The 12,353-nt window shown below is 37.4% G+C and overlaps 1 protein-coding gene across 1 annotated transcript in view; it reads right to left on the reverse strand.

Annotated features, from left to right (window-relative positions):
• The window catches only part of ACADL (acyl-CoA dehydrogenase, long chain), a 38,751-nt gene that overhangs the window by 8,841 nt on the left and 17,557 nt on the right, over nt 1-12,353 (reverse strand). Inside the window, exons 6-8 of the mRNA XM_011966540.1 lie at nt 9,356-9,520; nt 8,278-8,379; nt 6,723-6,836 (exon numbers count right to left, since the gene is read on the reverse strand). Of these exons, the coding sequence (XP_011821930.1) occupies nt 6,723-6,836; nt 8,278-8,379; nt 9,356-9,520 (381 nt within the window). The remainder of the gene's footprint in view (nt 1-6,722; nt 6,837-8,277; nt 8,380-9,355; nt 9,521-12,353) is intronic.

Below are 12,353 nucleotides of genomic sequence, written 5' to 3' on the forward strand. Positions count from 1 at the left end.
ACTCTAGGCTCTCACACTGAACTTGGAGTTTATATCTGTTCTCTCTGGCACTGACTCTTGAGCTTTCCTCAGGAAATTGGCTTGAACTTGAAATACTGGGTTCCCACTTTGGGTAGCCTCCAAAAGTATACCCCATTCTAGTTGATTTCTTAGGTCCCAGGCCCCGATATGGTCAGCTGGCCCTATCTTCTTTGTGAAAATACAGATAGAAACAGAGTTCTGATCATTCTGCTGTGAAATGAGTAAGAACTTCACTGTGGCTTATAGAAAGCATACACATGGAAAGTTACCGGCAAAGGTGGTGCAGTGAAACTCAAACTAGAAGTTAAACACACACTGTCAAGTTCAAAGCCACAGCTGTGTTCTCAAAGGAGGGTGGTGGGCCAGATTCTCAGAAGATGCAGGGTCTGCTTTTAATGCTGGCTACAGCAGTTCTAAAATTATAAAACTGATTTTTTCAGTGTCATTGTTTGTTGGGACAGTTTTGATACTTACCATTTCTGGAAAAGAGTAGAATGGGAGTGTAAAAAGACCCAGGACCAACCAAGACCAGGGTGTATCAGGTGGAGTAGAAGCTGTGAGGGGCAGATTCCTTACAGGTATATCAACATAACTACTGTGCTGATGAAAACTCCAACTGACTGTCTTTCCCTTGGTTTTATTTTACCCTGTTCTAGAAACAGAGAGTGTAACTGGCATTGAATGATTCCAAAACTAAGCAGTGGGAAGACTGGCACCCCACTCCTTCCATCTCTGTATTCTGGCTTCTAATTCTGAACATGCTGGGCCACATCAAAACTTTCTTCCCCTCTTGTTGTTTCCCTTACTTTTTCTATCTCCACTTCTATTCATTATATATTTAATTAGGTCAAATATCTACCCTTTAATCAGCACAAAGTTTCCCACTGCCAGCCCACACATTCAAGTTTACTCATAGACAATCTAAAGATGGAACAAAAAAAAAAAGAAAGAAAAAAATAGGGAAATAAACTATATATCAAAAACGGATGAGTATTCCATGAAAATCCCTGAGGATGGTTTCTAAGTCTACTCCTAGTTTAGTTCAATGACATTATGTATGACACTTTATTTGGAAAATAAGGGTGGATCCAACAAGTCTCAAGATTTTTTTTTGCCTACGTGATGCCACATTTGGGAATTTATGCACTGTCTTTACAATATGAAAGAGTAAAGATATCTAAGCCTGATTCTCTCATACAAGAGTTGTTCCTTTGTAAATGTAAATGCTGGAAACTTCTAGAAGCTGAAGTAAAACTTCAAACCAGAATAGAATGATTTAGAATTCTTGCATCAGTGCATTCAGTGAAGTTCAGAGGTCTGAGAATAATGTCTCCAAGAGTATATAATTTACTCTGTGGGGATAAAAAAATTGAAATACGTATTCTTGCCATTGGGTTGAGCATTACTAAACAGATTTGGTCTTTGTTTTTCACTGCAGACACTGCATTATGCTTTCTGAAATCATCCTCTAATCAAAGGCACTAAAAATTGGACCACACATTATTAGCTAAGTACTCTTTGTGAATGATCGACAAGCTCATAGCAGTATTTTTAAGTCATTTATATTTGTTAATAAATAATACTGCAGTTAGCATTAAAAAATTATGAAGTTACTGAGTGGGCTGGATAGAGTCTTTTTCAGAGTTCTGAATGACAGAATTCTTAGAATCATAGAATTACAGAACTGGAAAACACCTTGGAATGGTTATCTAGCCCAGTACTCCCTTAAACAGCAGCAGCAGTTGCTCTAATATATTATGGTTAAAATATAAAATAAAACACACTAGGTTTGCTATTTGATAGTTAATTAATCCCATGCTCAAGGTCTTAAGAACTGGATATTCCCATTTTAGAGACATGTGAAGAAGAAGTATTACTATTTTTTTCCTCTCTATTCCTTTGCCTAATTCTTTATGCCCTTAGAATTAAGAACACATACCACATAGGAAATGACTAACCAAGAGCTCTCATTAGATTAGAAAAAACATTCCATTTTCACTTCATTGTCCACTGAGTGAAGGAAATAGGAATAGAAAAAAGGCTCATCTACTTTGCACTTCTGGGCAGTAATAACAGTATATAAGTGAAGCGTGTAGGTTCTGGAATTAGAATATATGTGTAATTTGGGGCAAGTTACTTAACCGCTCTATACCTCAATTTCCTTAAATGTAAAATAAAAATAATTAAAGTACTTATGATATGGATTTGTGAAGAAAAAGAATGAGGCAATTCACTTAGCAGTGTCTGGCAGATAGGGAGCAGTCAAGCCATAATATCCATTATTACTATTTAACATCTGGATTTTACTATTTTATTGTCTATTCCATGAAAAATCATAAGATTGACATAAACTATGGAGAGTATAGATTTTAAAAAGCCCAATAATTATTGCTACATCCATATGGTAGGTTTCTATTCTAAAAAGAAAGTAAGTTTTGTGACATGCATTTCAACTGGTCAGAAAGCCCCAAAACGTTCAAAATTCAAGGATAAAAAAGAGAATGGAAACTGAATAGTTATATAGTTATAAAATGACATGTCGCCAAGTATATTGTAACATTTAAAGCTCTTCTATTTCAATTGAATAACTAGAACCATAGTGTAACCAGCTCTCGAATACAAGGTATAGCTATGTACAGTATTGGTTATTCATCGTCTCTGAATATATTCCTAGCTTGAAATATGAAAATATTATTCAAATATATTTATTTAGATAAAATAGGAAGATCAGAAGACATATCTCAGAAATCTCAGAATTCTCTTTGGAATTTCTCTTACTTGGAAAACAATACTACTAGCTATCAATGTGACCTGTGGAAGTAGAATGCTACTGCCACCTACTGAAAGTTTAGGGAACTAACTTTGAAAGAAGGCAACAATAAAATGACACTTCTTTAAAAAGGAATGATTAAAATTATTTATTTTTTGCTATTAAAATACAATAAATGTATATTTTAAAAGAATCTTTTTCCTCTATAACAAACAATATGGACAACTTTTCTATTTTCTTCATGGTTAAATGTCAAATTACATGCTTTCTGAGTCATTCAGGCAATCTGGGTAATATTATAGTCATCCTTGTCATGTAGTATGAAGCCAAAATAAGGCTAAAGGTATATTTTTGTTTTTGTATTTGTTTTCGTGGGTAGCAGGGAGACAGGGTCTTGCTAGGTTACTCAGGCTAGAATACAATGGTGCAATCTCAGCTCACTGCAACCTCTGACTCCAGGGCTCAAGCGATCCTCCCACCTTAGCCTCCTGAGTAGCTGGGACTACAGGCACACGCCACCACACCTGGTTAATTTTTGTATCTTTTGTAGAGATGAGGTTTTGCCATGTTGCCCAGGCTGGTCTCAAAATCCTGGGTTCAAGCAATTTGCCTGCCTAGGCCTCCCAACATGCTGGCCTTGGTATAAGTGTTTTAGTAAACATTTGATGTTTAAGTGGTGGTGGTTGGATATCAGAAGCAAATGATACTCATTCCACTTTGGGGACAGTTGAGAAAATCAGAGTGATATCAAGTGGTAACATTTCCTTCATATTGCCAGGAGTGTAGTATGTGTTTTGAGAGTCACATCCATCAAATTACAGTTGAACACATTACCTTAGGAGGCAATCAATATATATTTGTTCAGTGAAGCAAAAAGGAATAAATGATATATGTCAGTGTTTCCCAATGGGAAATTATTGATATTTTGAGTGACGCAATTAGTTGTAATCCAAATGTGCATTATAGGACATTGAACAACACTGTCCTCCAGGGCACTATACAAGTTATACCTCCAGCCAACTGTGCACACCCACCCCCACCCCATTCCTGACACTTCTAAACACCTGGAGGAAAGGGCATGCACTGAGAACCACTGATACATGTAAATCAGTGATCCACAAAGGAAAGGGAATATAAAGTATAACATCCTTGCTCTTAAGGAAATCACAATTTAGGCAAGTTAAGTCATATTGTTTTGTTAAATGTTTTCTTGATTGAGTGTGTACCTCATTTTTATAGATTCAGAACAACTGTTTTAGGTTTGTTATGTCAATAAGAAAAGTTAGGATGTAAATACTTTTTTTCAGGATGAAAAAAGTTAATTTGATGACAATACAGGTAGCAAATAGTTCCCAAAATGACACAGAGAGGGTCTAGATCAAGAACAAGAGGAAGTAGATGATAAAAAGTTCTCCCATATTGAAACAAAATGGAGCAAGGCATTATGTAAGAAACAAAATAAGGGTAACAGCTAATTTTTAATGAGGGCTTACTTTGCCAAGCAATATTCCAAGCGCTTTATGTATATTACCCTATCTAACTGATAGAGACAGGTGACAGCCCAGGGTCTCTGGCAAAACCCTGCCTTCAAGCCTAAACAGCCTAAAGGCTGAAAACCCTGACTGCTGGTCCCAGATGAAGGCTGCCCTTTCCCAACTGATCCTTTCTGAATAATGCCTGTGCACTGGGAGGATGGGGTGGAGCCTCGGGAAGTTCACACCGCTTGCAGAGGAGAGGAGCCTAGCCTCTCTTGTTCCTGTGTGCTGACCTAGGATTCAATCTGTAAGGTGGGAGACCTGCTAGCAAGACTTTGTCTCGCTTTGCTGAGAGTTCCTTTTTCATTTTCATTTAATAAATCCTGCCCTAGTCAACCTACAATGTGTCTGCGTGCCTAAATTATCCCGGTCATGTGACAAGAACCCAGTTTTTTTCTACAACATAATCCTCACAACAACGCTATGAGGCAATCTCTGATATTCACAAATAGGGAAATATTTTATAAATATTTACAAACGTTATAAATTTTAAAGATTTATAGTCATAAGATTTCACAATTTTGCAAATCAAACACATTTTATAAATTTACAAATAGGAAACTATTTTTGAGAGAGAGAACATGCCTAGACTACAGAGATTCAAGTAGCTGGGTTAGGACATAAACCACACTTGAACATAATTTCTAGAATGCTGGTCCTGAAAAGCCACCAAGTTGTTTCATTTCTACCTTTCCCTTCACAAAGCCTTTCAGCCAGTCATTCTACTGAAAAATTTTTAAGTCAAATTCCAACTCCAAGTTTTTTGCTGGTGAAATGTTTCACCAATTTGATGACCGCATGAAGGAATTATAAACTATTCCTTCATTTAAAAAGAAACTATAGGGTCTAAAATTTAATTAGCATATTTAGTGACTGTGGCCACCATATACTGAGTTCTTTTGCAAAAACCCTCAAGTTCCTGGGGAAACTTAACCCTAGGTAAACACAATCATCTGTCTTTTCTCTATGTTTGTACCTGGGAAGCTAAACTCTTATCATAAAGCTGATTGATACACAAAAAGCAGAAAGTTCAGTTTCTCATTCTGAAGAAGGTATTTCGTACCTCCCTCACCCTTCTCCAACACCTCCATGCCTCCTTCACTCACCTGTCTTTCAAGGACTAACTTTCCCTATTGTTATTTATTTATTTATTTGTTTATTTTTGAGATGGAGTCTTGCTCTGTAGCCCAGGCTGGATGGAGTGCAGTGGTGCGATCTCGGCTCACTGCAACCTCCACCTCCCGGGTTCAAGTGATTCTCCTGCCTCAGCCTCCCAAGTAGCTGGGATTAGAGGCCTGCACCACCATGTCTGGCTAATTTTTGTAGTTTTAGTAGAGACAGGGTTTCACCATGTTGGCCAGGCTGGTCTCAAACTCCTGACCTCAAGTGATCCTGCCTGCCTCAGCTTCCCAAAGTGCTGAGATTACAGGCGTGAGTCACTGTGCCTGGCCACGTTATTTAAAGAAAGAGAAGTCTTCTATAAATAACTTTTGCAGTTTTCTACCAACAGAGTGATGTATCTGTCTGAACTCATAGATGTCCTTTGCTCCTTTCTTCCTGTGCAAATGAAGGAATCCCACTCCTGTTGATGGGAAGGCCTATCTTTCCATGTGTCCGCATCCACAAACTCACCCTTTCTCAAAGACCTTATGCAGTTGATTATTTCCTTCCTATCTACAACCTTTCCCCGTTTATTAAATCCTTTCTTTATATGTAGGTATTAAACTATGCACCCACATCCCCATCCTAAAAATAATGACAAAAAATTAATAACTCCCAAATATCTCCCTTGACTCTCAAATCTCCTTCCCCTCCCCTCTTCCCGCACCACCCTTTCACTCAACTACCATTCACAGCCAAACTCAAGAAAGAGCTGCTTACCATCAGTATTGTTTCACTTCCTCATTTCTGTCTACTCACTTGGGTCTGTCACCCTCCACGTCCATTAATGGCTCTTACTAAATAATCTCCATATCATTGTATTCAATGAGCACTCTTTGCTCTTCATCTTATTTTTCCCCTAAGCAGCATTTGATCCCACTCCCTACTCCATGAAATGCTCTTTCCTTCCAGCTTCTGTGACAAAGTTCTCCTAATTTGCTTTCTCCTTTCTAACTGTTCATTCAGTATCAGTCATCTTACAGGCTCCTCCTAATCAGACAATATGAATTCCAAATACGAATTCTACCTTTAAATCTTGTAGTCTTCCTCAAGGACTGTGTCCTAAGACCACTTCCTGTCTTACTCTCTACTATCTCTCCCTTAGTGATCTCATCCACTTCTATGGTTTCTAATATCACCTTACATGAAAATAACCCCAAACTTCTGTTTACCCCAGGCCATTTCAGATGAGTAAGTTGATATCATCTAATACTAAACCACAGTGACAAGCTTACCTGTAGGTGGGCAACTGTTTTGCCAAAAGCTTTTCTTTGTTTAACATAGTTCCTGGTTTCTTCAAACATGAACTCACTAGCTGAAACTGCCATATCAGCAATTAACAGCCTTTCCTATAACACAAAAATTAGGTCTTAAACATTACTCTAATTATGCAAGTGATTTTCACACAATTTCAATTACGATAAATCCTATAAATTAACTTTATAATAAACTCATAAAGATTAATTTATGTCTTAACTCTTTATAAGGAAACAGATTTATGAGATTCTTTTGACATACCTCTTGTCACTTTCTAAAGCAAATCCTTTATTTTTATGAATGACTGCTTTTATTTTTTTTAAATCTTTTTAATTTCTTAAGGGACGAAGTCTCACTCTGTTACTAAAAATGGAGTACAGTTGCACAATCACAGTTCACTACATCCTGTAATTCCTGGGCTCAAGTGATCCTCCCATCTCAGCCTCCCAAGTAGCTGGGATAACAGGCGCATAACACCATGCCCACGAATGACTGTCTTCATTATATATATGCAATTTATTTAATTTTTTCTTCTCTTTACTCACATATGAGTTAAAAACAATCCCTAGTTGCTTATTTCAGGTTATTAATCTCTGCACACTGTATGACTCAATATATCTGTGGAAATAAACACCTTACAGCACATAAGTTAAATTCTACCTATTAATGTAAAAGTAGTCTTAGTTTAAATCCATCATGCTGGTGATTTTCATGGCAGTCACTAGGCAGGAGTACCCCCTTACACTGGCATCTGAGGCTCAATAATCACTTGTCAACCATACTTTAAAACCACAGCTGTTTAGGGACTGACCCTATGTGGCTAAAACTTTTCAGTCTGAATTTTACACTTTTCCCTTTGATTCACAGTTTTTATTTAAAAACTGGCAAACTATCAAATGTTTTACATGACATTTCCTTACAAAGAGCTAAGTTTTTGAATTGTAGTTAAGAAGCTAAAATCATTCTAAGAAGGAATCACAGAACTGAAATATCTGTTTTTCCTACTCACTTTTTTTTTTTTGAGACGGAGTCTCGCTCTATCGTCCAGGCTGGAATGCAGTGGCGAGATCTCGGCTCATTGCAAGCTCCGCCTCCTGGGTTCATGCCATTCTCCTGCCTCAGCCTCCTGAGTAGCTGGGACTACAGGTGCCCGCCACCATGCCCAGCCAATTTTTTTGTGTTTTTAGTAGAGACGGGGTTTCACTGTGTTAGCCAGGATGGTCTCGATCTCCTGACCTTGTGATCTGCCTACCTTGGCCTCCCAAAGTGCTGGGATTACAAGCATGAGTCACTGCGCTCAGCTTTTCCTACTCACTTTATAAGCTTTGACTGGATATTACTGAGTTCAGTTATTTACTTATCTACCCTATAAAACTCATACTTTCATTACAACTTTAATACTCAAATGATTAGCTATTTCACAAGTTTTGCATGTATAAATCTGCATGCATAATATAGAAATAGCATGTTTCTATATTATTCTATTCCAATTCATTATTTAGTCAAAAGATGGAATCTTTAAACACTTCTGACCTGTGGAAGTTCTTTCATGATGTAATAGAAGCCTTTATTCTCTTCTCCAAGTAGGGCACTAGCTGGCAACCGTACATCTTCAAAGAATAGTTCTGCAGTATCCTAAAAGACCATACAAAAAATGTAGAGAGTGATCTCATTTAAATCTTCCAATAACCCAGTGAATATTGGAGTGAATATTATTTTTTCCAAAAAAACAAAAAACAAATTGGAAGCCAAGTTGGAGTGGTAAATGAACATAACTAGTAAGTGGTAAACCAGGGATTTGAACTCACAGCCATCTGATTCCAAAACTTGTGGCTTTCCTACTGCAACACACTATCATTCCAGCTCTAATATTGTCCAGTTCTCAAGGTACTTGGAACTAAGGATTTCTAATACATATTAAGCAAAACATGTGTTTTTGGTAATGTATAGAAAGAACATTTTCTGTTTTTTTGTTTTATTTATTTATTTATTTATTTATTTATTTATTTATTTATTTTGAGAGGGAGTCTTACTCTGTCGCCCAGGCTGGAGTGCAGTGGCGTGATCTCGGCTCACTGCAACCTCCATCTCCTGGGTTCAAGTGATTCTCCTGCCTCAGCCTCCAGAGTAGCTGGGACTACAGGTGCCTGCCACCACACCCGGCTAATTTTTTTATTATTAGTAGAGACAGGGTTTCACCATGTTGTCCAGGCTGGTCTCGAACTCCTGACCTCAGGTGATCCACCGGCCTCAGCCTCCCAAAGTGCTCGGATTACAGGTGTGAGCCACTGCACCTGGCCACACTTTCTATTTTTACTTCATATTTTTCTTTAATACATTTTACAAATAGATGGCTTGTTACCATGCAGTTAATTCTGCCATTTCTAAAAGCAGATATTCAAAATACCTTGATTCATTTCTATTGCTGACCATCAGAAAGAGAGAGAGAGGTATAAATGGGAATAAATCTCATTACCACATCAGAAAAGCATATTTTAGGAATTCAGCATAGGAAATAAAATTGTGCCGCATGTAATCCTCTTTATAAGTCTCCTATCTGATTAATAGTAAACTCAATTAGTATCTGAATATGATTTACATTATCACTCACCTGTGCTTTTAATCCCATTTTATGTAGCTTTCGTCCCTTGATAAATCCTTTCATTCCATTTTCCACCAGAAAAAGGCTAATACCACGGGCAGGGGAGGGAGCTTCATGATTTGTGACCGCAACTACAATCACAACATCACTTAACCACCCATTACTGATGAACACCTGTAAAACCCCAAGTACACTAGTAATGCACCACGATAATTCAAGTCTATGTGCAAGTTATGATTGGGAGAAAGCACATTCCAGGAAACTAAAACAGACAAGACATGCTCGATATCTCTCTCGGTACCCTACCCAAATATCTGCAGAGTTGATTATTCACACATGATGTTATCAAGGATTGGGGAAAAATTACTTAATGCTTCAAAGAATGAAACCTATAGATTTTCTTTTCACTATTAATATTATACACAATAATAATAGCAGAGATTATTATGTTTTTTAAAAATGAAACCAAATTGTCTATTATGACGATAAATTGTATTTTAGAAGGAAGACACTGGTAAGAAAAGAAAATCTGGCGGGGCCTGCTGGCTCACACCTGGAAGCCCAGCACTTTGGGAGGCCAAGGCAAGAGGATCATTTGTGCTCAGGAGTTATGACCAGCCTTGCCAAAATAGCAGAGACAAAAAAATTAAAAATTAGCTGATATGGTAGTGTGCACCTATATATAGTTCAAGCTACTTAGGAAGCTGAGGCAGGAGGATCGCTTGAGCCTAGGAGTTTGAGGTTGCAGTGAGTTATGATTGTACCACTGCACGCCAAACTGGGTGAGAGAGTGAGATCCTGTCTCTAGAAAAAAAAAGAAAAGAAAAGAAAAATAAAAAGAAAGAAAATCTGCTGTAAATGGCGCTATATTATTTATTCTCAGATGTATCAGTTTTTGAAAAGGACTATTTTTGATTTTTGTAATTGATATCCTGCTTCCTTTAAAATGGCCTAAATAGGAAACTATGATTAAGGAGGGAAAAATGACAAGCCAAATGAGAGGGATTATCAGATGATATTGATTCAGAAAACAAAATATACTCCAAGCAAATATTAATAATTATCTTCTCATTCTGCCTCTTTCCTGGTTCATCTCAATCATTTTCATGGCTTGAGTCACCCTCTACATGCTGACTCCAAATATTTATCTATGCCATGTTTCCTTTCTTTTTTTTTTTAGAGACAGGGTCTCTCTCACCCAGGCTGGCGTGCAGTAGTGTGATCATAGCTCATTGCAGCCTCGAACTCCTGGTAAGCCACATTTCTTGATAGGACCTGGACCTGAATATGTACTTGCTTCTGAACAGTTCCACTTGATGACTCATGGGTGGGACATACTCCTTCCCACCCCTACTCCTATCTAATCCTGATTATCAACCTATTTCCCTATCTCAATGAATGCTTCAATAGATTACACTGTCATCCTGCTTCTTATTCAATTCAGCATCTAGTTTTTTCTAACCCATCTTAATACTTTTGGAATTTATTCACTTCCTTTCAATTCTATTGTAATTACCTTATTTCCAGCCCTCATCATTTCTTAAGTTCCTACAACTGATCTCTCTACAGCTGTATCATTCATCATGATGTCAGAGAGAATTTTCTAAATGCAATCTGATCATATTGCCTTCACACTTAAACATTTTTGAATAGCTCCTAATAGGCTTCAGGGTAAATTCAAAACCCTTAGCAGGAAATAGAAAACTTATCACAAACTGGCACTAGCTTACCTCTCCTTACCTGCCTTATTGCTTGTCCCACTCTCCCCAATTTCCTGTTCTCCAGTCAGCTACTAAATTATTTGCTGTCCATCACATTGCGAGATCTTCCTGACCTTTGAGTCTTTGAAAATCTTGTTTCTGCTACTTGGGAAAGGCCCTTTCCCAACACTGCTACAATGAATTGTACTCATCCTGGACAGTTTAGACATCAGACTGGCCAAAAGGTCTCAAATTCTCCAGGCTGGGTTAAGCATTCCTACAACACCTCAGATTTACCAAAATGATCTGTTTTTAATCTCTCTCCCTTTGAAATAGTAGGGGTATAAAATGATGTTGGTTACTCCCATCACCTAAAATGCACAGCACTGAAACATACAAATAATGAAAAATGGGCAAATAACGTTAGTGTTGTCTACACAACAGCAAATGAAGATAGTGGTGGCAGTATGGTTATAGGTGACACAATAATAAAAGATCATCAACATGCCTCCTTACTAGGAGCTCCTAGCCATTTCCTATTCATATATCTATCTTAAGTGCTTAGAATTCTTTTTGGCACAGATGAGGCCAAAGGATGTTTTAAAAATGTATTTTGAAAAAGATGGTCCTCAAAAAAATTTCTATACATCTTGGCAAAAATATTTTTTCAACAGTATTGCTCCATTACACCACTCCTTTGCTCAAAAATCTTAAAAGTCTACCAAGTGCCTACCTTTCTGTGTAGTTCCTAATATCTGTGTAGCTGCCACAGTTGAAATGCTATGAGTGCTTTTTGTTTGTTTTGCATCACACAGCATCCAGGAATTAGTATCTACAATATGCTCTGAAGTGGTCTCATACACGTTTTAACTACAGATAATAAATAAACAATGTAATGGAAAGGAAGGGAGGAGCAATTCATTGGGCAAAAACTATTCATTTTAATACGCTGAGCTCAATTTGGTAAATCAAGTGGAGTTCTCCAGAAGGTCTTATTGGAAGTAATTACAGCAAAGGATCAATAAAATCTGAACCATTTCTACAACAGTGTGACCTAATGTGAATTTTAACACCATGGTGGATCCCCCTTTCTAACAGAGTTATATGAGAATTTTCCTTGCCAGTGGATTTTCTCAGTTTGTTTCCTAACTATGACACTCAAAAGTTTGAATAGGGCTGAAATTACCTCTAATGAGGGTCAACATTTTGGGGTGGTGGGAGGATATTTAATGCTTATAAAATAACAGAAACTCATTGCAGATATTATATAGAGAATGTAAAATTCTAAAGAAAAGGGAAAATATAAT

Source organism: Mandrillus leucophaeus, unplaced genomic scaffold (genome assembly GCF_000951045.1).
Source record: "Mandrillus leucophaeus isolate KB7577 unplaced genomic scaffold, Mleu.le_1.0 Scaffold763, whole genome shotgun sequence".
NCBI classification, from domain to species: Eukaryota; Metazoa; Chordata; class Mammalia; order Primates; family Cercopithecidae; genus Mandrillus; species Mandrillus leucophaeus.